The following is a 24,317-nucleotide window of genomic DNA, read 5'->3' as shown; positions in this document are numbered from 1 at the left end:
TCCGGGAGAAAAATCAGTCCTAAAATACATACAGACATCATAACACTTCTGGGAATATTAAGGAGCTTACTAACAACTGAGGAAGAAATATAAAGGGCTATAAACAAAGGAATGAAAACCAACAGGATGGAAGAAACACACTGGAAGGAATATTAGCCAAATGATTTTTAAGTTAAGTACAAACACAATAGGGAAAATAGGGGGCATAATAGCAACAGGCTGGCGTGATGCTGTTATTGCTGCATCATAAGCATATCCTGCTCAAAGCGCACTGAATGTTTTGCCTACACAAATACTCTCCATGTTACATATTCAGAACTACATCAAAAGACACCTCAGCTGTTCGTATTAGCGTCATGGCTGGGTTCATCCCAAGCTGCAAAAGTAAATGTAGGAAGACACAGGCCGTATGGTAGATGCCCACACTGCAGCTCTTTCCCACACCAAATCTTTGTCCCTTCCAAATCTGGAGGCAACAGGGACACAGGAAGGAGACCCAGCTGGGATCTTTCCTACATGGCCTGAGGTCTCTGATGTTACCTGCATGATACGGAGAAAGACTTCCTTGCAACAGCCCCAACACAATAAAGGGGCCTTCTGCTTGAATCACTCCACCCCATCAAGATGATCTGAACTTCTGGTGGTGGTGAGAGGGAAGGGGGGGATCTGCATGGGGAACTTTTTTCAGGCCTCATTCCTTTCTGGACAACCTTCAGAGGTCCACATGTCAGTGGTGGGTGGGGCTACAGGCAAAAGTGGGTGGAGCAACAAAGGTAAGCTTTGCTTTTGTATAGGAGGCTATAGACACACACATAGTACTCTGCTTTCATCCAGACACTCAAGAGGCATTACCAGAATTCAAGGACACATTCTAGCCATCAAATCCTCACTCAACCACGAAGCCGTAATGTTGGGCCAGTCTGACTTACCTCACAGGGTTGTTATGAAGATAAAATGGGCAGGGGAAAACTATAAGCTACCATGAGTTCCTTGAGGAAAGGGAAAACTATTTATTTTAAAGGTCATGTCATCACTACACACACACACACAAATAATGGGGTTGTACTTAACACATGTTATTCAGCTGTAAGCTGCTCTCTAAGCTTTTCTGACTAAAGAGTATAAATACTTTGAATGGATGGATGGATAGATGGATAAACACACAAACAAAAACACCAGACTGGTTGAAGGGTATCCTCTTTGTTCACATAACATTTCTATGCCTTCAAAAACTACCTGGCCGTTGTTTGACCAGTCAAATGACCAACCAGTCAGTGTCACAGACCTGCCCCAATCGTATAGAAAATAAACACCGGTTGGGCTTGGTGTTTTGTTTTTTTAAAAAGGGCAAACAGATCAAGGGAGCAAAACCCTTCCCTACCACCACTTGCCTCTTTACAGCTTTTCTTCTCAGAGGAGCTCCCAAACCCAAAGTGAGCTTGGCTGGGATAGAAGCACTTGGGAAGAAAGGATGTGCAGAGGCAAGTGGCAGGGATGCTTTTACACTCCTCAGCCGTACAACCCATTTGCTGTTAACAATCGGGTCCTCACGTTTGCATTTTATACTTAGTCTAACTAAGGTGGTCAACTTGTGCGAGCTGTGACCCCTTGCTTAGCAGGCAAGGGGCTTACATAACTGAATTCTTCCCAATTACATATAAGTCGCAGAACTAGCTGTCAGGAGAAGGGTCCTAGCCTCCCCTCTCCTTCCCTTCGCGAGATGCTGGTGTTCTAGATCGAGGCAGGTGGCTGCAGCACGTTTCTGAGCATACTTGTTGTTCTTAAAAGGTACCTGCATAACTGAAGTGCCCTTATGCTGCGCCTACCTAGTTCCACAGCACACTGCGATCCCTTACCTGCAGCCTGAAGTGGTACAGCCCAGGAATAAGTTGAGCCCTGAGCGAGCACTTGACCTACTCAGGACTAGAGTGTTAGCCTCCACGTCTAAGGTGAAAAGGGAGGCAAAGCACGATAGGAGATGGGACAGGCTGCAACGAACAGGAGCCCGGCAGGTTAAGGGGGGGGAGAGGGAGCAGGCGGCAGAGTTCCGAGAGAAAACACTTCCCAACACCCTCCTCCTCCCTCCATACAAGCCTTCCCGTAAAAGGTAAAGATATCCCTGCACTTGTAGTGCGAGTCATTTCCGACTCTTAGGGTGACATTTTGCAACGTTTACTAGGCAGACCGTATATATGGGGTGGTCTTGCCAGTTCTTTCCCCGGCCTTTCTTTACCCCCCCAGCGTATGCCGGGTACTCATTTTACCGACCACGGATGGATGGAAGGCTAAGTGGACCTCGACCTTCCCATAGGGAGATGCAATCAACCAGGCGCGCACCTCACCAATCAGGAACGGCCGCGTCACCAACATTCACCGCATCCGTCCTTCCTACAGCGAGGGAGACTAGCTCCGCCCACTGAGTAGTAGCCGCGCCCTCAAGTGGCTGTCTTGATGGGTGGGCCAGGCATAGAGAAACGGCAGTATGAGAGAGTAATGCATCTAATTGCCTGGAGAAGTAACACAACTTCCTGGTTCCCAATCATTTGCTCCCTTTCCCCACTTCTCCCGGATCGGAAGCGAGAGCTGCCCATAAGAACAACAATGGAGAGGTCGAGGGGTTTAAGTCAGGGGTGACTGTAAGGGTAATGCCCAGTAATATGTACTCTTCCCTACCCAATCACCCATTGTGGCTGCCAGTAAGCCCACAGAGCCCTCCAACTGAGTAGGGACCAGTTCAGCGCACTCTGTCCAGGAGCCCTCCAAACCTTGGAAGTAAATCCCTTTAGATTTAATGGGTGTTGCTTAAGACGGAAACCTTATTGCTCAACCCTCCTATGCATACTTGGTCCAACTGGCCACCCTATATCACTTTTTGCATGTTCACACACTTAACTACAATGTTCTGCCAGTAAGGGGTAAGATATCGCTAATAAACTGTGTCTGTCCTGTTGTGTGTTGAAAACTAAAATGTCAACAACAAAAACGCCATGCAACTTAATGTAGTCTCGTTATATGTTCAGTGGGACTTTGCATTTTGAGGATTACATTCCATCCAGTCACAGCTAATTAAACAATTTGGCTTCAATTGTAGTGGTTAAGGTGTTGGACTACGACCTGGGAGACCAGGGTTCGAATCCCCACACAGCCATGAAGCTCACTGGGTGACCTTGGGCCAGTCACTGCCTCTCAGCCTCATGAAAACCCTATTCATAGGGTCACCATAAGTCGAAATCGACTTGAAGGCAGTACATTTACATTTTTACACCACCCAAAAGCAATGTCCAGCTTTGCAAATATAAATCGAGTGGCCTCTCTGCCTAAACAAAAACCAGGCTTTCTCTTAAGGCATGAGGCTGATCTGATTAACAGCTGGGCTTTATGTTTTCAAATATGGAAATCAGTCATTCCTTCTTTATTCCAGAATACTAAATGTAACCCAATGCCTGCAGCATCTAGCGGACTAATAATCAGTCTGGAATCTCCATCTTGAAAATGAGTCTAAATGCAGATCGTGTGGCTACAATATCCAACCTCATTTTTGTATCTTTTCGTCCTTCCCCTCCCAAACTCGCCGCACTCTTTTAGTGTGTCTGCAATATGTAGCGGGATGAAGAGTTCCAGAAGAGCTCTGGAAAACCCAAAAGTGTGCTATTTTGTGACACTTTGGTTGGTCTCAATAAAGGTATTGTCCAACTGTGTTTATTACCAGAGAGTGTCTTTCCAATACATTTCCCAAATTATCAAGAGGATGTCTTTTAGCCCAAGCCTATGTATAATTAGGATTGTCGTGTTCTGTGCAGCATTTATTGATTGTATTAAATTTGTATCCCACCCTTCCTCCCAGAAGGAGCCCAGGGTGGCAAACAAAAACACAAAAAGGGCTTTAAAAATTGAAATGGACTGCCTTCAAGTCGATCCCGACTTATGGTGACCCTATGAATAGGGTTTTCATTATGAGGGGGTTTACCACTGCCTCCCTCCGAGGCTGAGAGGCAGTGACTGGCCCAAGGTCACCCAGTGAGCTTCATGGCTGTGTGGGGATTGTAAGTTGTAGTCCTGCACCTTAACCACTACACCACACTGGCTCTCTTAAAACATCTTAAAAACAAGACATCTTTAAAAACAAATTTAAAAAAACTTTTAAAACTTTTTAAAAAGCAATTCCAGCACAGACACAGACTCGGACAAATATTCCCAGGACTGCAGCCTTAAACAGGACTGTAAGCATATTTACCTGAAAATAAACCCCATTATTTATTTATTTATATTTATTTATTATTTGATTTAAACCCCGCCCTTCCTCCCAGCAGGAGCCCAGGGTGGCAAACAAAAGCACTAAAAACACTTTAAAACATCATAAAAACAGACCTTAAAATACATTAAAACAAAACAACTTTAAAAACATTTTTAAAAGCTTTAAAAACATATTTTAAAAAAGGGTTAAAAACATATTGTTAAAAAAAGTTTTTTAAAAAAATATTAAAAAGCCATTCCAACACATATGCAGGCTGGGATAGGTCTCAACTGAAAAGGCTTGTTGGAAGAGGAAAGTCTTGAAAAGGTGCTGAAAAGATAATAAGAGATGGCGTCTGCCTAATATTTAAGGGGAGGGAATTCCACAGGTTAGGTGCCGCCACACTAAAGGTCCGTTTCCTATATTGTGCAGAACGGACCTCCGGATAACATGGTATCTGCAGGAGGCCCTCACCTGCAGAGCGCAGTGATCAACTGGGTATATAAGGAGTAAGACAGTCTTTCAGATATCCTGGTCCCAAGCTGTATAGGGTTTTGTACACCAAAACTAGAACCTTGAACTTGGCCTAGTAGCAAATGGGAAGCCAGTGCAATTCCTTCAGCAGCAGGGTGACATGTTGGTGATACCCTGCCCAGTGAGCAGTCTCGCTGCTGCATTTTGTACCAGCTGCAACATCCGGACCAACTTCAAGGGCAGCCCCACACAGAGCACATTACAGTAATCCAGCCTAGAGGTTACCAGTGCGTGGACAACAGTGATCAGGTTATCCCGGTCCAGAAACGGCCACTGCTGTCTCACCAGCCAAAGCTGGTAAAAGGCACTCCTGTCTCCATTAAAAGACAATAATGCTGGGAAAAACAGAAAATGGAAATGGACTGCCTTCAAGTTGATCCCAACTTATGGCTACCCTATGAATAGGATTTTCATGGTGAGTGGTATTTAGAGGGGATTTACCATTGTCTTCCTCTGAGGCTGAGAGGCAGTGACTGGCCCAAAGTCACCCAGGGAGCTTCATGACTGTGTGGGAATTCCAACCCTGGTCTCCCAGGTCCTAGTCCAGCACCTTAACCACCACACCACACTGGCTCTCTTAAAAACATCTTAAAAGCAAGATATCTTTAAAAACGTATTAAAACAAAACATCTTAAAAACATAGTTAAAAAAACTTTTAAAACTTCTTAAAAAGCAAATCCAACACAGACTGGGACAAATATTCCCAGGACTGCAGTCTTAAACAGGACTCTAATCATATTTACCTGAAAATAAACTCTATTAAAAGACAATAATGCTGGGAAAAACAGAAGGGAGTAGAAAAAGAGGAAAACCAAACAAGAGATCGATTGATTCTATAAAGAAAGCCACACATCTGAACTCACAAGATCTGGAGAGGGTGGTTTATAACAGATGCTATTAGAGGTCGCTGATTCATAGGGTCGCCATAAGTCATAATCGACTTGAAGGCACATAACAATAAAGGTCAACAGCAGTTCTACCTGAGTAAACATGGTCAGAGTTACAACGTTGGTAGGCTAATCCTATACATGCCTACTCAGAAGTAAGTTGCACCCAGTTCAGGTAATATTTAGGATTACTGCTTAAAGTGGTGGTACGTTTTGACACAATGTCTTTCGAACCCGATCAAGAACACGCAGCTGGAGGAAAATCCTACCATGAAAGGGAATGTGCCATGGAACTTGAACCCCGGATTTTCCCATATAAAACTGCTAGGGCTGCATTCCAATACGCAGTAAGTCTCATTGAACCGAATGGACCTTACTTCTAAGTAGACATGTATAGGATTGCAGCCTTAAATATAAAACACACCTGCCGAACACGTGATTGGATCCCGGAAGTCTTGTTACATCACGATAATGGAAACGAGATTGTGAGAAAAGAAAACGTTTAGCTTCTCGCGATAGGGATGGTAGGCGGGGCGGCGCGAGGAGTGTGGTTTCGCGAGCGAGGCGCATGCGCAAAACAGTGGCTAGCCGCTGACCCGACGGCGCATGCGCTAGGTGGATTAGCGGTCTAATACAAGCGTTGTGGGGGCGAGATTTACGCAGCTTCGTTTTGGGGGGCTCCTTTCTTCCCATTACGTTCGTAGCGATGGCAACAAATAAGTAAAAGACTCAATTTCTTTCTGAGGTAGGAGTGGCGTAACAGAATTGCGTATTTCTGTCGGGCCGCGAAAGCTTCGTTTTTTACGCCGCTCGACCTAGACCGTTGGAAACCCGAGTGGTGAAGGGGGGAGGGGCGAAATGACCGCGTTATACTGGAGCCTGAGACGACTTTTTGCGCGGGTGGGGGTGGGGTGGGTAGGGAAGGGAGGCCGTAGTACCGGAGCTTGAGGAGTGGTCGTGCGCATGCGCGGGCGGGAAAGGCACCATGGCGCCAGAGCACGGGAAGACGTGGTACGCATGCGCGGGTCTTCGAAGAACGGCCGCCTTTGCTGTCGGTTTCCGCTTTTTTTTTTTTGATACCTTTTTGTTCCCTTCACGTAGTTCGTTTGTATGTAAGCAGTTTTTGTATATCTTCCTAATCTAGGTAATCCACCTTTGTTCGTAAAAATTCTTCAGCTTGCACTGTTAATTGCTTCTGTAGAGGGGAGTACTGATTAAAGAGAAAGGCAAGTGTTCTTTTGCCGGATCCTCGTACCAGCGCCATTCAAACAGGCCCGTATATAATTTGAAGTAAGTTCCACTTACTCTCAGTTATTAGCACTAGAGGCATATTTGAATAAGTGTGGGTCCTTATTTATTTATAAACATATTTGTATATTGCTATTTCACTTCAAAAAACGACCAAGCAGTTTACAACAAATGCGAATTGCTTCTCATGAAGCATCTCAAAATGATTACAATACAAACACATAAAACCTTTTCATATATTAACAGTTAAAACAATTTCATATATTAAAACAACTAAAAACAGGCATATTAAAACAATTACATATATTATGGGAAATAATTTCAAATCCAGTAGAGATACTGACTGTGACCCACTAAGCAAAATACATCCAGTAAGCCATGATTAGCAACCTACCAGGAGATTGCAGAAGTGTCTTTGCATAGTACGTCTAATAATCTGTGATCTTTTCAAGCACAGGAATAAACATAGGAAGCTGCCTCATACTGAGACAGAATATTGGCCCATCTAGTTCCATATTATCTACACTGACTGGCAGCAGCTGTTCGGGGGTTTCAGACAAGGAGTCTCTTCCAGCTGTGCCTGGAATTGCCAGATACTCTACCACTCAGCTATGGCCCTTCTCCAAGTAAACTAACTGCACAAAGGAACCTTAACTTTACTGAATCACTGTTCTGAAATGGCATAGCATACAATTTACAACAGATCCTGTAAATTCATGAACTTATAATTGAGATGGATAACTAACCTGTGGCTTGAACTGCTAAAGGCTGTGGGTATGAAACTTTAAGATTGAATGCTGCTGTACCCCAGTCCCTAATTTTGTAAGATTGTACATAGCTTGTTTCCTAAGCTAGAACCTTTTTCCTGGTCATCCAAGTTTCTTCCTGTGCCCAGAAAAACTATATATCTAGCATGAAGGAGCCCAGGCTCTTAAGTGGATCAGCTCAGATACACATTAACCATCTCATTAAGAATTAAACCTAGGTCAGTTGTGTTTGCAGTCCTACTACATTTTTTAAAAAACCTTAAATGGTATAGATTAATGGTATACTGAAGCTTGTGTACTCAGTGTACCATGACAAATCTTAAAAATAAGATAGCCATTCCCACTTGCAAATTATTATGCTGTGCTCAGAATATTCATGAAAAACATGCTTCTGTAAAGCTACTTTGCTATCTTGAGCCAATAGCTTACTGTCCCAGCAATCTGTAGCATAACTTTTGGCTGCAACCAGTGATGTGGGGGGTTTTGGAAATTTTTCTCCTGCTGTTACTTGATAGGAAATTGACTTACATTTAGTCAATTAAAATGTGTTAATCTTGTTAATTTTACATGCTGCATCGGTATGTGAAAGTGTTTTTTTGAATAGCAAAAGTACTTGATTTGAAAGATTTGATAAGGGAAAGTTCTTCAATTAAGTATGATTTAAATGTTCAAACATTCAACGCTTTACTTTTGGAATTAATGTTTATTATTGGGGGACTCGTCCATCTAAATAAAAATGTAATTGTTATGCTGCAGTTTGCAGTGCCGCAGACAGGTGGCGCTGGAAATCATAGCATGAACACTTCTGCCCCCACCTGCATGCCACTTGCACTGCCTGCCTTGGCAAGGTGGCAGCAACACGTTGGCCGGGGAGAGGCAGGAAGCTGCCAGTGCCTTGCACAGTAGTATTTATCCAGAGGAGCCAGTGGCATGGGGAGGCAGCAGCCGCTTGGGCAGGAGGCTAGTCTGCAGCCTAGCTGTGCTGCATGGTGGTACTGTTTGTCTGGGGGGGTGGCAGCAGAAGAACAGGTGAGGCAAGCAGGTTGGTAAGGGGAATGGGGGTCCCTGAGGGGCAAGGGTTGGTAAGGGGAATGGGGGTCCCTGAGGGGCAAGGGTTAGTGAGGGGAATGGGGGTGCCTGTGTGTTGGTGGGGGAATTAGGGGTGGGAGTTGGCAAGCTGAGTAAGCAGGGGGTGGAGGTTGATGAGCAGAACGAGCAGGGAGACAGAGCCCCTCCAGTAAGTATATTAAAGTGTAACAATCCCAATAACGTAGATTTGTCTTAAATTCATAATTTAAGAAAATTACAACAGTGAAAATTGCTATCATATTTTAGCAGGCTTCAAGAATTGTGCGTATAAATATATGTGCTTCCTAAAGAAAGTTACCTGAGGAAAATTAATTACATGTTTGATTTTAGATTTGACTGGTATTGTTTCCATTCCAGTAGCCATATTTAATTTCTGGAGCGCATGCTAATTATGTTAATTTTTATGAAAAAAATCTGAAAATGAAATTTTTTACCTTAGTGGTTGCAATGATGAATTGGTTAAAATATTAATCAGCGGAAAAAAAGTGCTCGTGGTTGAATTGGAAAACAGTAACAACTTTTTGTAGAAGTGTTTCTAAAAACTGCCCATAAAGATTATCCTTGCCACCTGTATTCTCCATTTGCTCATGCAAGAAGAATGCCTCTTCTAGATTGATATCTGTGAAGATGTATATGTATCATCTAAAAATTAAATTGTTTCAAACTTTGGAAATGTTTTTACCCTTATACAAATTTAATTTAATAGATTAATCTATTAGATTTTGTAAGATGAGTCAGCTTGTAGACCTACTTTAAATGTGATAACATGTTGGAATGGAGAGAAAGATTAAATGCAGGGCAGCTATCATCTATTCTATGCCACCTTGCCTTCCACCCTAGTAATAATTCAATTCCTGTTTACCCATGGAGTAAATTCCATTGAATGTAAAAAGCTTGCTTCTGAATAAATATGCTTTGGGTTGTGGTGTGTGTTTTAAATATATGTTCACTGTTTACAACGCACTTTGTTCATGGATTCATTTCCATCTGAATTTTACTTGTGTATAGTTTGAGACAAAATGTAATATCTCTGAAAACTCTATTCAAGCAATTCATTTAGCTTAAAATTGGTATGCTACCATGTTTGCCCCTGATGTGTCCGAGTTTATCATCTACCATATTCTGTGCAAGAGAAATAAGAAATGTCCAGAAGCCACATAATTACATATACATTCTAAAATGATTTGCAGTTTTTAAAGGTACTTTGTTTTTCTAATCTGTTGCTTTTTCCAGTGTTTTGGAACATCTTGTTACTGCATACGTCAAGTTAGCTTTGACTGGTAGGTGACAGAGAGGAGGCTGCACTTGAAAATGCCTCAGAAACTTCAACTGGTCCAAAATGCAGCAGCCAGATTACAGGATGAGGTTCCATTTAGAATTTACATGACCACTGTTTTAAAACAGCTGCATCGGCTGATGGTTTGTTTTCGGGCCCAATTCAAGGTGCACACATTTGAGTGTAAAGCCCGAAACTACTTAGGCCCTAAATATCTGAAAGACTGCCTCCTTCCCTACAGACCCTGTCAGGTGTCAGTCTTGACAGAGGGAGCCTTCTTGGTAGTTTCATCATCCTCAGAAGTCAGGAGGGTGGGGCCTTCAGGAGAGGGCGTTCTCTGTGGCAGCCTCAAAGCTGTGGAATTCCCTCCCTGTGAAGGTGTCTGCACCTTTACTATGTAGTTTTTGTTGTGTGTTAAGGAGACATCTGTACTCTGGTTTTTGACATTTGATACATATATATATATATATGTTTATTTTAGGACCCACCCTGTTCTTTTGATTTTTAAACACTGTTTTAATATTGTACTTTTATAGTGTTGTAACCTGGCCTGGGGCATCCTGGTGTAGGGCGGGTAAGAAATCTAAATAATAATGAAAGGGATATATTGCCTGTCCTACTGCAGTTCATCAAATGGCACTCAAGTAAACCAGTAGATGCTATTCTGTCATAGTTGGGTGAAATGAGACACCAGTGCTCCTCCAGAATGCTACTTGAATCCTTCAAGCGGGGCGCTTCTTCACCTCTAGTAAATTTATTAAAGGGGAGGAATGGTAGTGCAGTATTTAAATCTGAAGGGAGCTTGAGACTGAGAGGCAAACCCAAAAATAGTGCCAGTTGAAGTTCAAAAGTGCCCATTATTTATTTATTTAAACTGTACTTTCATAGGAAATATAAAAAGGTGGTGTACAACATAAAACACAATACTATAATATCAGTAATAATGTTTTCACACTACCATCTTCAAGAGTAGTAATTATTTTCATATTCCAGCAAAGCATTCTCTGAATTCTTACTCTGAAATATTTCAAAATATTGCCAAAATAGCATTTTTCCAATTCAGTAATATCTATTTGGCACCAGTTTGAGTTGTGTCTTGCAGGTGTGTGGAGGCTTTCTGCCACTTCTGGTGTTTGCTTTCTTGGGCAGATACCTTGTTGCCATATCGTTGGAGCAGTATGCTTGACAGGTTCTCAGATGGCATTCCTTCAGAATCCCACAGATGTTGTTCTTTTGTTATGAAAAATTTGGAGGTATTTTTTCTAACAAAGCTGAGCCTTCTCCAGAATTTCCAATGTTGCCTTAGTTTTTGTGGAGAGTGGCTATTCTTTTTGATTTTTTTCAGATTATCATCCTTCCGCATTTCTGTTTATGGTATGGTGTTGGTTTTCAAGGATGCTGGGTTTAGGGGATCATCTGGTTATTCGTATTTCAGACATATGAATAAACCAAACTGCATATTAGGAATTGGGTCGAAGAAGAGGAAGGATCAGGACCCTCTGTGGGTTGAGCAAGGGGGTTTCTTGCACTGGCTTGGAAACAGGCAGTCTGACTGATGGGGGAGGAGTTTGAGAACACACCATTGTCATGATTGGATCATTTTCTTAGGAAAGCCTACATCTCTTTACTTTGTTCTTCTCAGGAGTTAGCATTACTTTTCTTATGGAGCCATCTGAATATCAGAATTCTTGAAGATACACAGAATGCTGCTGTGTATCCTCAACCTGTTCTAGCTCTGTTTCTACCATCACTCACCATCTTAGTTTTCTCTTAAAGGGACTGAGATATCTGAAGAAAAAATGTCTTACGGATGTGGCTGCCTACATTTAGAAACTGCAGATATAATTTAATAGCAAATAGAATCCCTTGCTTTCCAGTCCTGCAGGATTCTTGGCAAATATATACATAAACTTAATTTAGAAATGGGCACACATTAGTTTATACTATAACTTTATATGTCTACACACCACGTTACTGTGGTTAAAATCATTTTAAATTGTAACTATTTTGGGCTGTACCTAGGATTCCAACTTAAAAAGAACTATTCCATTATAATAGGCTGGGATTCAAGTTTTTATAATTAACTAATGGTTTTTAGCACACTCCTTTGTTTCGCTTCTATTACATTGATGCTTTAGACATTTAACCACAATTGACTAGTTCATTATGGAATTTGCTCCTGCAGGAAGTGCACTTGGCTCCCTCAACTGTTTTTGAATGGATGCTAAATACCTAGGTATTTACATCCACTTTTAACTGATTAAGATAAGTATGGGCTTTTAAGCATAATATAATTGCTGTTATTTTAATTTATGTGTGTATGTATGTGTATTATTATTATACTGTTGTCTTTTAGTTTGAATAGTTTTTGTTGTGCAATTTGTGCAAATTATTTTAATTTGATGTGAACAACCTTTGAGAGGGCTGTTTAGCCCTAAGATAAATACTATTTGGCTAGTCAGTTGACCAGTCAAATAGACAAACTACCCCATAGAAAAGCAGGGTGTCGCATGAATAGAGCTATGTGAAGTGTTAAGTGGTGAACGTATAGTAAAAGGATCTGGTTTATTTGCATTATCTTCACGATACTACTTTAAGGCCCTAACCGGGGTCCTGCATATCACCCCACCCATGCAGTGGTGGGCCTTTAAAAGGTTACAGCAGCACTGTGAAGTGAACCCACAGGAGGACCTGTCCTGCTACTGTAATAGCTAAAGACCTCTGTGACTTTAAAAAGAATGCACTATGGGATAGTGCCCATGGAGCGAACAGGCATCCAGTGCATGAAAATGAAAGTGAAGCTGACTTTAAAGAAATAGTTTTACAAGTTTGAATATCATTGACTACTATTTTTTATTTCACTTTTTCTAATTGCAGTTTATTTGCTTAGGTAAGGAAGCTAATTGTTTATACAGCACCGAAAGTGTACATGGTTTTATAAAGAAAGAGAAGTCCCTTTTCCAAAGGGAACTTGCACTGTCTCCTTTCTTTTGTATTCTCCTTGCTAATTTTAGGTTAAATCAACAGATGAATACAAGTAAATGCAGTTTCCTCTGCTAAAGCTCAGTTGCAATTTGAGGATAATTAAGAGGTTAAGACAAAGGCCTTGCGCAAAAGATGGGCTGGGAGGTGAAGCAAAGAGTTGAATGTTTTTAACTATGTTTAACTTCCAGATACCCTCAAGAGACAATTTGCAAGTGGTTATAGTTTAAAAAAAAAGCTGTAACTTTTAGTGTTTTCATGTGAAATCAGGATTTCCTTTTTTCCAGAGACAACTATATCGCACAGACAAATATATCAGTTGGTTAAATTAACACCACATGTGTATTAACAGAACACTTTAATTCCCTCTATAAGTAATGGGCAAAGTTCAAAACAAGCTCCTGTGGTAGACAAGATTTGATAAAACTATATAATTTTGTAGTGGTTTAGTTGGGCTGTATTCTGAAGAGTATTTTCTGCATAAGACATAAAATGGTGCCATGTAGAATATATGTGGTTTGTTCCTCTGATATTCCATTGAGATGTCAGTATTTTCATAACTGAAAGCTCCCATATTCTTCTGTATATCATGCTCCTATTGTGGCCTAAGTTGTCCCTTTCTCCTTTTCAGCCTGCTCTATTTTAGCAGCTAATAGCAATGGGAGATATGATGCATCTCCTTCAGGTTCTTGAAACTATCTAGTAATGTTATTCCAGGATCCATTGTTAGTTGATGGCTAGAAGCATATTTTATATTCTTATATATATATATCTAGAGATCTTTCAAATGGAGGGACAGGGCCACCACACATATATCCTGTTTCTTTGCATCCCTTCCAACATCTGCTAGAGGTGTTCTAAAATATCTTCTTCTGAGCTGTACACGGCATGAGGTTCATGACACTTGTCTTAATGTTAACAAGAGTACCTACGTACTGCCACTTAACTACTTTCATTCAGCTTGAAGAGAATTTGGCCTCCCATTTGTTTTTCCATTTCTCTGCCTGAATTAACTTCCCAGCATGCTCTGAGCCTTGTTGAGTCACCACAATTCTAATTACTTATTTTCGTCCACAGACTCTCTATTAAAATGTGCATCTCTTGTAATAAAAAAAAAATTCTAGTTCAATATGCTAGTTTGCCCTGTATTACTTTACCAAGAGTGGCTCAATTCAAATTAATAGTCTATTCAAACACTGTTGCCTCAAGATTTGTCTTCATACGAGATGGTGAAACCGCATTGTAGATTTTGAATGAGATTCTAAACTTGAAAAGGTGGGAAACAATCACATGGTAATATAAGCTTAGCAGCACCTTTTTCATAGGAACATAAGAAGAGCCTTGTTAGATCAGACTAAGGCCTCTCTAGACCACCATTTTGTTCTTGCAGTGACTAACCAGATGCTTATGAGAAGCCCATAACTAGGACATGAGCACAATAGCTCTCCCTTGTGATCTTCCGCAACTGATATTTCAATACATTATTGCCTCTGATACTGGAGGAAGTACATAAGCCAACACGACTAGTAGCTGTTGAAAGCTGAATCATGGCCTTCCTCTATTTTCAGGACACTAGATCAAATACCAATGAGAGTGCTAAAGATATCTTCCTAATTTCTTTCTAGTTCATATTTCTTACTCATTAGTGTTTTTCAAATACAATTAGGCTGCGATCCTAACTCTTCTTACCTGAGAGTAAGCCTCACTGAATTCAGTAGAACTTACTTAAGAGGAGTCATGGGTAAGATTGCACTGTCAGTTGAACAACAGAGAAGTAATATTAGCCCTACCTATGTGGGGTGTTTTTGCTATTGTCCCTTTTCCCCCTTCCCCAACTCAATTTCTGTCAATGCACTACCTCTTTTTAGCGTTCTGTTTTTAAGGCTTGTTTCTCTCGTATCTTCTTTTTCTTTGTAGGTTTACATCGCTTTCATAATAAGCCTGGGCAGTTGCTGCTTGTGTGGAAACCAGGCTATGCAGTGAAACCATCTGCTGTCCAAACCAACTCTGTCAGGAGGTACTCTTCAGATGCTCCTGGGTCTGATAATGTCCAAAGCATTCAACAGCTGACTAAAATCAGAGGTGTAGAATTCTGCTTTTTGTAAGGAAATATAACCAGCCTTACAAATAGGTCTGCCCATGTATTATGTGGATTTAAAAATACTTTTCAAAATCTTCATAATGTTCTTATTTTAGGCCCTTTCTGGGATTGCAAGTAAAAATCAAAGAAAAATACATGTATGGCATTTTTTCTACTTGAAATTTCAGAGGTAGGCATGCACACTTCATAAAGAGGAACACATAAGAAAGCCAGCCTGCTGGAACACATGGAAGAGTGCTGATTGGCTCACATTTACCTGTTTTATAGTAAGAAGCTGTGTATACTTTGAAGCTAAAGGTTGACATCCCTGCCTTCCCCACCACATAAGAACATAGGAAGCTGCCTTCTTCTGAGTCAGACCATTAGTCCATCTAGCTCAGTATTGTGCACACTGACTGACAGTGGCTCTCCAAGGTTTCAGGCTGAAAGTCACCTAGCCGTATCTGGAGATGCCAGGGATGGAACCTGGGACATTCTGCATGCAAAGCAGGTGTTCTAACCATTGAGCTGTGGCCCTTCTCCAATCATCATCAGTGTTTAATTTGAAGCAGTGCTTAACTTGTGTTCCCTCCTTTGACTAAGACCCAGAACATGTAAACTTGAATATAAGGCTTCTATTGCTACTATCCCTTTCCCCCCAAACTGGGGCCTGTTTATATTTTATTAAACAGAGCCATTGGCAGTAGAGCTTTGCAGGTGTACTGCACCCTCTAGGGCTTAATGCGAGTCAAGCTTTGATTTGCTTTGTCCCAGCACCTGTTTCCAATTCAAGACTCTGCCTAAAGAACTGTTGCCGTAACAAGGCACCTGAGCATCTTCAAAGTCTTTCCTCGTCACTGTATAACCATAACCAACGCAGGCACATCTACAGAGAGAAAATAATCTGGATTTACAGAAATCGCAATTCAGTCCCCTTTTCTTGACTCCACCCAATTTAAGTACAAACAGCTCCATGTTTTAAATTAATAGTTATTTACTAACCTTTGCTGATGACAAAGTGTCAGAGCAAGCAGGAATCTGAGAAGTTAAGTAGGTCATGAGCTGTTAAATTACAAATGTGCCAATGGACCTCTGCTGTTGCAGATAACTGAGCTGGACAGATAAGCAGTTGCTTTGCTTCTGCTGGAAAGGTGCTGGCTAAATAATTAACACATGCACTGAAAGCTGACTGGGCTCTGTACTGATCTTTATAATTTGTCATCTGCCATGATTGGCACCTGTTAGTCTGGAAGTGATTTACTTGTCCTAGGCAACTGATTATTTGCAAACCTGAAAACAACTTTGTCTTGTTATCAACAAAAGTTCTTGTTCAAAGCTGTGTGCAGAGGTATTGCTGAGCATGTAATTGCCAACATTGTATTCTAACAAGTCTGTATTTTGTTTAGAAATTCTCTTATGTTCAGCCAATGCCATGGATGGTATGTGTTTCACTTGGCATTTGCTCTCTGTCTCTTCTCTTTCTGATGACATCTGCTCTGCATTTGCAGTATGTGGACGATCCCTCTAGTTCTACACTTGCATCAATGCCTTTCAGTTGTTCCCCACCCCCATAATATTTAATTTAATAAAATGTAACTGGGTGTTAAAATGAAACTTGCCTTTATAATAGTGACGGAACTGGCAAGTGGTTAATCAGTTAATAAGCCATTTACAGCAACAGTGTCTGAGAGCTACATATTAAAATTTCCCCTGTGCTATCTCTTTGTAAATGATAAAAGTGTGCATATGATACAGGTTTTCAGGCAATATAAATATCATCTATATGGTTTAGCATCTTATCACTGTGGAAATTAATCAGGTCTTTGGTAAAACATTTTCAATTACCAATGAAACATAGTAGGTAATCCTGAATGTACATTTCATGTGCCTGCAGTTTTTGTCCTCTTTTCCTGCTAATTGGAGAACTGGCCATGGAATATATTACATCCGAATGATATAGTAGTCTGCCATTGCTTCTGTCCCTTCCCTAGTCTATTCCTCTATAGGTGGAATACTGGGTACTACAAGGTTGCAGTAAGTGGGATTTTCAGAAGTGCCTGAGTAAATTAAGGCCTTAATTTTCTATGCAAGTTTACAAAACTTTCATTCGTGGGTACTTTTAGGAAAATCTCATAAGCTCTTCTTTTTTTGTGAGATCACTTTATAGAAGTGAGTGGGGTTCTTAATGTTTCTGTTGACATAAGAAGGCCTGGACAAGCATTATAAGACTAAATGGCTTGTTAAAATAATAGTCATGTCATGGGAATCTTACAACCACCTGTTGCTGCAACTTACTGTCACATCTCATCTGAAAGATAAACAGCATATGTCTTTGAACAACTACCTTGATTGGAATAGTGCCATAGAATTTCTCTTGTTTAAACAAAACTCTGGTTTCCCAGTTCAAGTATTGAGGTCTGGTCTTGGTTGGCTTGAGATCTTAGTGTAGACTAATGTGCCATGTTCATGGGGTAGTGTTAAAATATGAGGATACAGTTCATATGTGGTGCTAACAACATATAAACGTTTACATGAATGAGAGGTCTTGTGTGCTTCTGCCAGACTTTAAATCTGTTTTTCTTCACAAATCTTACGTCACTAATTCAGGTCTACTGAATGTAAATTATTTGGTCTCACTTAGTTACTCTTTCATTAGACACTTGTCTAGCTATCAGCTGCTCTTAAGTTCCTACTATCATTTCCTCTAGTGGTATAGGGTTAATTTCCAGCAAATGTGAGTTACATTTCTTGATTCCATGACTGGTGTATTGTGGACTTTTTTCCCTGGAATCTAGAGCAGTAATATAAGAAGTATGCACCCTGCTATTAAATGTGAGGGCTTGAAAGTAGATAATTCTATACATCCAGTACTTGGACACCATTTATCATCAACACAAAAGTGCACGTTTATTGGCAACAATTGGTGCTTATCTGGGGGGAAAGCTAGATATTCACCTGAGGGTTATGTATAATAGGATTCTGGGTTGCATCTTCAGTCTGTTGAAGTTACATAGTAAAAGCCATGTAAGATCTTAAATTGTTTTTAGATCAACATGATGCATACATTTTTAAACTGCATCTGCATAAAGGGATTTATGACTAAAACTGCTTGTTTTTCTACAGACTTGTCTGGTGTTCTCAGCTTGAAGAAGATCTACGGTCATTATTGATCCCTTTTCTTGGCGTTACCTTTTTGAAGTGAAGTTTACCTAGCTTTCTAGTGTGAGCTTTCTTTTCAGACATCTCTAACGTTTGATCCATAATAGCCAAGCTATAGTTCAGCAATGTCCAAGTCGTTTCACCAGTCATCTCTAAATAGGGATTCCCAAGGTCATGGACGTGACCTATCTGCAGGAATAGGCCTTCTTGCTGCTGCTACCCAGTCTTTAAATGTGCCAGCATCTCTTGGAAGGATGAACCAGGGTACTGCACGCCTTGCTAGCTTAATGAATTTTGGAATGAGTTCTTCATTGAATCAACAAGGATCTCATAGTGCACTGTCTTCTGCTAGTGCATCTTCTCATGCCTTACAGTCTATATTTAACATTGGAAGTAGAGGCCCACTCTCTCTGTCTTCTCAGCACCGTGGAGATGCAGAGCAGGCCACTAATATTCTGGCCAGCTTTGGTCTGTCTGCTAGAGACTTAGATGAACTGAGTCGTTATCCTGAGGACAAGATCACTCCTGAAAACTTGCCTCAAATACTTCTGCAACTTAAAAGGAGGAGATCTGAAGAAGGCCCTTCACTGAGTTATGGTAGAGATGGCAGATCAGCTGCACGAGAGCCAGCATACAGAGTTCCTAGGGATGATTGGGAAGAGAAAAGGCATTTTAGAAGAGATAGCTTTGACGATCGTGGTTCTAGTCTCAACCGAGTGGTTGACTATGATCATGGAAGTCGTTCTCAAGAATCTGTTTATGACAGAATGGATTATGAAGATGACAGATTAAGAGATGGAGAAAGGTATAGGGATGACTCTTACTATGGCGAAACTTCGCATAAGTATCGTAAATTTGACAGTGAGTATGAGAGAATGGGTCGTGGCCCTGAGAGATCTCTCTTTGAGAAAAAGAGGGGTGCTCCTCCAGATAGCAATATTGAAGACTTCCATGGACTTTTACCGAAGGGTTATCCCCATCTGTGCTCTATCTGTGATTTGCCTGTTCATTCTAATAAGGTGAGTTAAGCATCAGATGCTTATTTTCTTTACTTTATAGTCCCTGTTGCTTGTTTCTTTGCTTCAGTTTCTATGTTCTGATTACACAAAGGAGTTGAAGCCACTTGGTTTATTTTCAGGTCGTCATTAGCAAACACATGAAACTAGGGCTTTGAGTTAATATTTGTTTCCCTCATATGGCTTAACTCCAGGTCAGTTACCATCTAATCTATTTTATATTTTGCATCTGCATAGTTTCTTAACTCAGTGTGGTGCAGAGATTTTTCATTTTGTTTTGCAGTCATTCAGGAGGCTAGATTCAGCATTTCTTCCCATCTGTCTTGATTGCTGATTGATTTGTAGTTAAGATATGTCCTTGCACAACTCTGCTTTTTTTCCTCTTGTCCATGGCCAGCAAGAAAGTTTAATGTAGAATGGTGGGATACATTTACAAGATTGTAGTTCAAATTTTTAAATGAGTTCATTCTTTTTAAAATTCACTTTAAAACTGTTTTCATACTGTGACTGAAACTTCTCATTTTTTTCCTCCCCTTTCACAACCTTCTTAAACGCTTCAGACTCACTTTTTATTATTACATGTTGCATCTATCCCTTTTTAGAATCTCAGGAACATCAGCCTGCTAATGTGCAATATCATGCTCTTGTTGGCATTCTCTACTTATAAGATTAGCTCCTTATTAAAATTTTGATCAAACTTCACTCTTCGTAATTAGGTTCTTGGACAAAATCGTAAGTGTCCTAGTGTGGCTTTATTCAGTTTTTCTGTTTTTATAAACCAGTCATCTATTAGTTTTGTCGGTTGGATACTGAAACTGACTATTGGTGTCACTGTCATTACTTTTTTTAAAACCATGTTGCAAAAAGAAATCCAGGTAAGAATGCACATTGTGTTCTTAAAATGGTTTCATTGGGTTGTCACTAACACTTTCCTCACAGTAGCTAGGCATCTATGCCATTTACTCTCAGAAAATGCCTTTGTGAAACAAACTTGATTTAACATTAGTGAAAAAATGAAATGCTGTATTTGCTCATCTTATTTTCTGTTTGTCTACATCTGAAAATACTTACATTTTTTTCTTATCAACCATATCTAATTTGAAATCTTTAGGGGTTACACTGCGGTGAAACTCAAATCCACAAGAGTTTAAAAGGTGGCATTACTTTAAATGCTAGAAATAGAAAATATATTATGGCAACTTGGTAATGTTCACTTGTGCACTAAAATCTTGTCCTATTGTTCTGGACAAAGCTTTTATCCTCAAAACATCTGTCTCTCTTTAGTATATTGAAATGCTCATCACAGAGTAGTCTCATCACAGCGTATATTCAATTTCACGTTACATATTTTCAACTTTATGTGTAGAATTCAGCTAAATATTTATTGTTTAAAGCTGTTAAAGCTTAAGAGCACTGATTAAAACAACAGAAATCTTCATGGGAAAGGGTTGATATAAGTTACAAAGAGAAAAAAGTCAATATGCGATAAGATTTGCTCTCAACTGAAGAAAATTTATGGTATAAATTCTGTATCTAATTGAAAGAAAAATGCATATTAAAAATGCCTCTGAATTGTTAGAATCAGGGCTGTGGAGTCGGAGTTGTGGAGGCAGAGTCGGAAGCAATTTTGGGTGGAGTCGGTAGAAATGTTCCGACTCCAGCTTCAAAATACATTTTGATTGACAAATTTTTAAAAATATAAATTCAAAATGTCAAAGAAGCTTCCCATGAAGTCAGCTGTAGTTGAGCATTTCACCATAACTCAATATGGAAAACATTTTCTGTGTCAGTGTATGACCCAGGACCCAGATGAAGACAAATGCTGTGATGCCAAGATCAACGCATATTGAGGCAGCGATAAAAATGCTCCTATGAGAGCTTCCAATTTAAAAAGACAGCCTTTTCCAGGGCTGTGGAGTTAGAAGCAATTTTGGTCGGAGTTGGAGTCGGACAGTAGAAAAATAGAGGAGTCAGAGTCGAAGGTTTGGCGTACCAACTCCACAGCCCTGGTTAGAATTAAGAACTACGATGCCAGTTTCATCATTCAATTGAAACAGTTCTGAGAAGGCAGAAAGAGACACATTTTTAAAGGGGAAAACTTTAAATACGTAGTTTTCTTTTTTGGAAGTTTTAAAGTGAACTTTCTAAATGAAAGCACTTAGACTATTAACACCTCAAACTATGGGGGATAGGTTTTTTAAGTACCATATTTGTTGTCTAACAAAAATGCTGAAAATACAACAAATTCTGTTGAACTGATCTAGCCAAACATACATAGCCAAGCTTCTAGGTATGCCTGTCTTAGGGCCAAATTAGATGACAGTTGGGTGGAGGAGGGATTAATTATCCCCCACTAGGCACTGTTTTCTTACCCTGGTAGTCAGTTTTCATCAGGAAGGAGATGAGTCCTCCCCTTCCCCATTACCATGGTCACAATTATGTAAGTGCACACAGGCACACGCCCCTTTATGTCTGCTATTGTGTTTTGGTTTTTTAAAGAGTGGGACATCCAGTCATGGATCTATTGGATGATACCTAATGTTAGTTATACTCAAAGTAGATTCAATGAAATTGTTGGACTTCACCAGTCTACTGCTGAGTATGACTTACATAGATGTTACCCATCATATCTAATTGCTCCTTTTATCAGACAGCTTCATTTTTACACTTGTTTTGAATGGAAGAAACGTCTTGTTCTAATTTCAGATATGTTCATGTGTCTCTCACAAGTGTTCTATACATTAGCTACATATGCCTAATGTACCTGTTCAAGTGTTTCAGGCTTGGAACATCTAGTTTGGAGCCTCTAAATCCTATATAGTGCAGTGGTGAAACATTTTATTTAAAGAAAACTTTAGTAAGCAAGATTTGTGAATCTAGAATGAATAAGGTTTGCTGCTCCTCAGTAGTTTGGTGTGTCTGGAAGAAATGTGTAGCTAAACAGAAATACTGTGTAGAGTAGGAGTCGCCAACCTGTCACCCATAGGTGTTATGGTGCCCGTGAAGGCCTTCAGTGGCACCCCCAACAGGTAGCCCAGAATCTGAGTTTTTTTTAAGGGAAGTCTCTAGGCCTCCTAGAAAGAAATTTATGGAGCAAAATGTGCAAGTACCCTTCTTAGCCATTTATGTGAAATGAGCCAACCTGACAGCTCCTGCCTGTCAGTGTTTTTAGCCCATGTGTGAAGTCAGAGCTGTGAGGCAGTAGGAATCTCTGGGATTCTAAAGAGCTTTCCCCCTCCCTTTTAAGGCCCTTTTTTCCCACCACCAGAATGTATCTTTCCTGTGATGAGTTTGCCTGTGATCAGGTAGTCACTAGAAGTTGTTTTCGTGGGTGAATGTTAAAGAACCACCCTCCTTCCAGAAGGCAAATGTGAAAACTTAGACCAGAATTAAGAAGTCACTGTATAGTTAACTTGCAGTACAGTGGTATACATGTCATCTCAGAATGAAGTCTATGTGTTTAATGAAGCTTACTTCCAGGTAAGTGGGTACAGGATGGCAGCCTAACTTTGGTTTAGGGTTGACATTCAGGAAAAACAGAGTTCTTGTGCCTTTATGGCAGCTGTATGCCAGGCAGAAATTCAGCAGCTCAGGCCTTTTCTAGTATGGCAATACAATTACAGGAAAATCTTCACCAGGACTACTCTCTCATTTTGTGTGATACCACACCCCCATGGCAGCTATTTTGTGACTGGTGCCCCCAGCGCTGTCTGAAAAATTGAAATGTGCCCTCTGATCCAAAAAGGTTGGCGACCCCTGGTGTAGAGTAAGGGGTTATTTAAATTAAAGCACAACAATTTAATGGGCTATCTCAAATAGGACTACTAATGCATTAGTGACATAGCTGTAACTGTTGGTTTTTTGAAAAAATGCTTTCCCTTTTCTTCCCTTTTCACATCACAGCTAGTGTAATCTGTAGGGAGTCAAACAGGAGTGCTGTATCTAGATGGGGAAAGAACCAGGAAACCTGTCTTCTTCGGACCCTTTGCTTAGCAATCATAAAACACAAATGTCTAATGTTATCTCAAACGCTGACATTGGTACAGATGGGAGGAACATCCTGTTTTGCATGGAAACTTATTATAAGTTCAGTCCATTCACCTTAAATTGTGTGTGACTGGAAAATGTAGTAGGCCTTCTGTGCTTTTAAACTTACTTTAAATGCCTTATGGCTGCAAAATAACTTGAATGTGATAAACTGTTTTCATGAATCTGTATCACGAAAATTGTTGTTTTTCATGAATCTGTAATTGATTTTAAATGGCCTTAAAACAAGGCTGCCTGTATCTTGTGGAGGCTTTTAAATGTGTTACATCTCACTTTTCAAATTATTGTGTCTCAAATATTGTCTACTCTCTTTCCAGTCTGTCTGTGTAACCATAAGGGATAGCAATTTGCATTAAAATAAAAGGAGTTCTTCAGCTTCTCAGGATGCTGAATTATGCACTAATTACCAAATTACTGTCCTTGCCAGAAATACCAATAGGCCTATCTAAAAAGACAACAGTGGGAGTTACTAACAGGTTTCTTCCACTTACTGTGGGAAGTCATGAGGACATTGGTAAAACTAGCTATAGTTAATTCTGCAAAGGAATGATAGAGCAGCAGCTAAGCATGCTTTTAATTTTTATTTTATTTTATGCTTCATGCTGTTATTGGCCCCTGGAGCTAGCACAGATGTAACACAGCTTATCCCTTAACTATCGATAAAGATTGGGGAGGGGGTGCCGTATCTCATGCTCCTGTTCTCCACTCGCCTTACCTATGGCTAACTATTATTATCTTTAATATAAAGCAGGGGTTAAAAGGTAGTTTAGAAACTGGTTAGTGTTAAGCATGGTTGGTGGCTAATGCAAGTATAACTTTTAACTATGGTTAAGCCCAGCAGGAAAAGTTTGGACACGGAAGCGTTTTGTGGTCCCTTATATACTGGCCTGTGCTAACTAGAAGCAGAAGTGGCTTTATCAAGTTTTCATAATTTTTTTCAAAGTTTGTCTTCAAGTACATAGCATCTATATTAAAGATGACCAGAATGTGTTTTGGGT

The 24,317-nt window shown here is 40.3% G+C and overlaps 2 protein-coding genes across 23 annotated transcripts in view; one reads left to right on the top strand and one right to left on the bottom strand.

Annotated features, from left to right (window-relative positions):
- The window catches only part of SIL1 (SIL1 nucleotide exchange factor), a 69,673-nt gene extending 63,310 nt beyond the window's left edge, over window positions 1-6,363 (bottom strand). For 2 of the 17 annotated variants that reach the window (XM_061622443.1, XM_061622451.1), the window contains exon 1: window positions 2,338-2,419. Coding sequence is in view for 8 of the 17 variants with exons in the window: in XM_061622451.1 (XP_061478435.1) it covers window positions 2,338-2,370 (33 nt within the window). In the remaining 9 variants the exon portion in view is untranslated. The other 15 variants (XM_061622439.1, XM_061622458.1, XM_061622455.1 and 12 more) reach the window with 15 other exon arrangements.
- MATR3 (matrin 3) overlaps window positions 6,189-24,317 on the top strand; it is a 37,817-nt gene continuing 19,688 nt past the window's right edge. The window contains exons 1-4 of one of the 6 annotated variants that reach the window (XM_061622433.1): window positions 6,189-6,400; window positions 6,800-6,945; window positions 14,935-15,034; window positions 18,221-19,275. In XM_061622433.1, coding sequence (XP_061478417.1) covers window positions 18,382-19,275 — 894 coding nt within the window. In that variant the 5' untranslated portion in view covers window positions 6,189-6,400; window positions 6,800-6,945; window positions 14,935-15,034; window positions 18,221-18,381. Of the gene's footprint in view, window positions 6,401-6,647; window positions 6,667-6,799; window positions 6,946-14,934; window positions 15,035-15,077; window positions 15,100-18,220; window positions 19,276-24,317 lie in introns of those variants that run through there. The other 5 variants (XM_061622435.1, XM_061622437.1, XM_061622436.1 and 2 more) reach the window with 5 other exon arrangements.

The sequence above is a fragment of the Rhineura floridana genome, chromosome 4, assembly GCF_030035675.1.
Source record: "Rhineura floridana isolate rRhiFlo1 chromosome 4, rRhiFlo1.hap2, whole genome shotgun sequence".
NCBI classification, from domain to species: domain Eukaryota; kingdom Metazoa; phylum Chordata; class Lepidosauria; order Squamata; family Rhineuridae; genus Rhineura; species Rhineura floridana.
The sequence above is the reverse complement of the archived record's forward strand: the minus strand, read 5'-3'. Positions and strand labels throughout refer to the sequence as shown.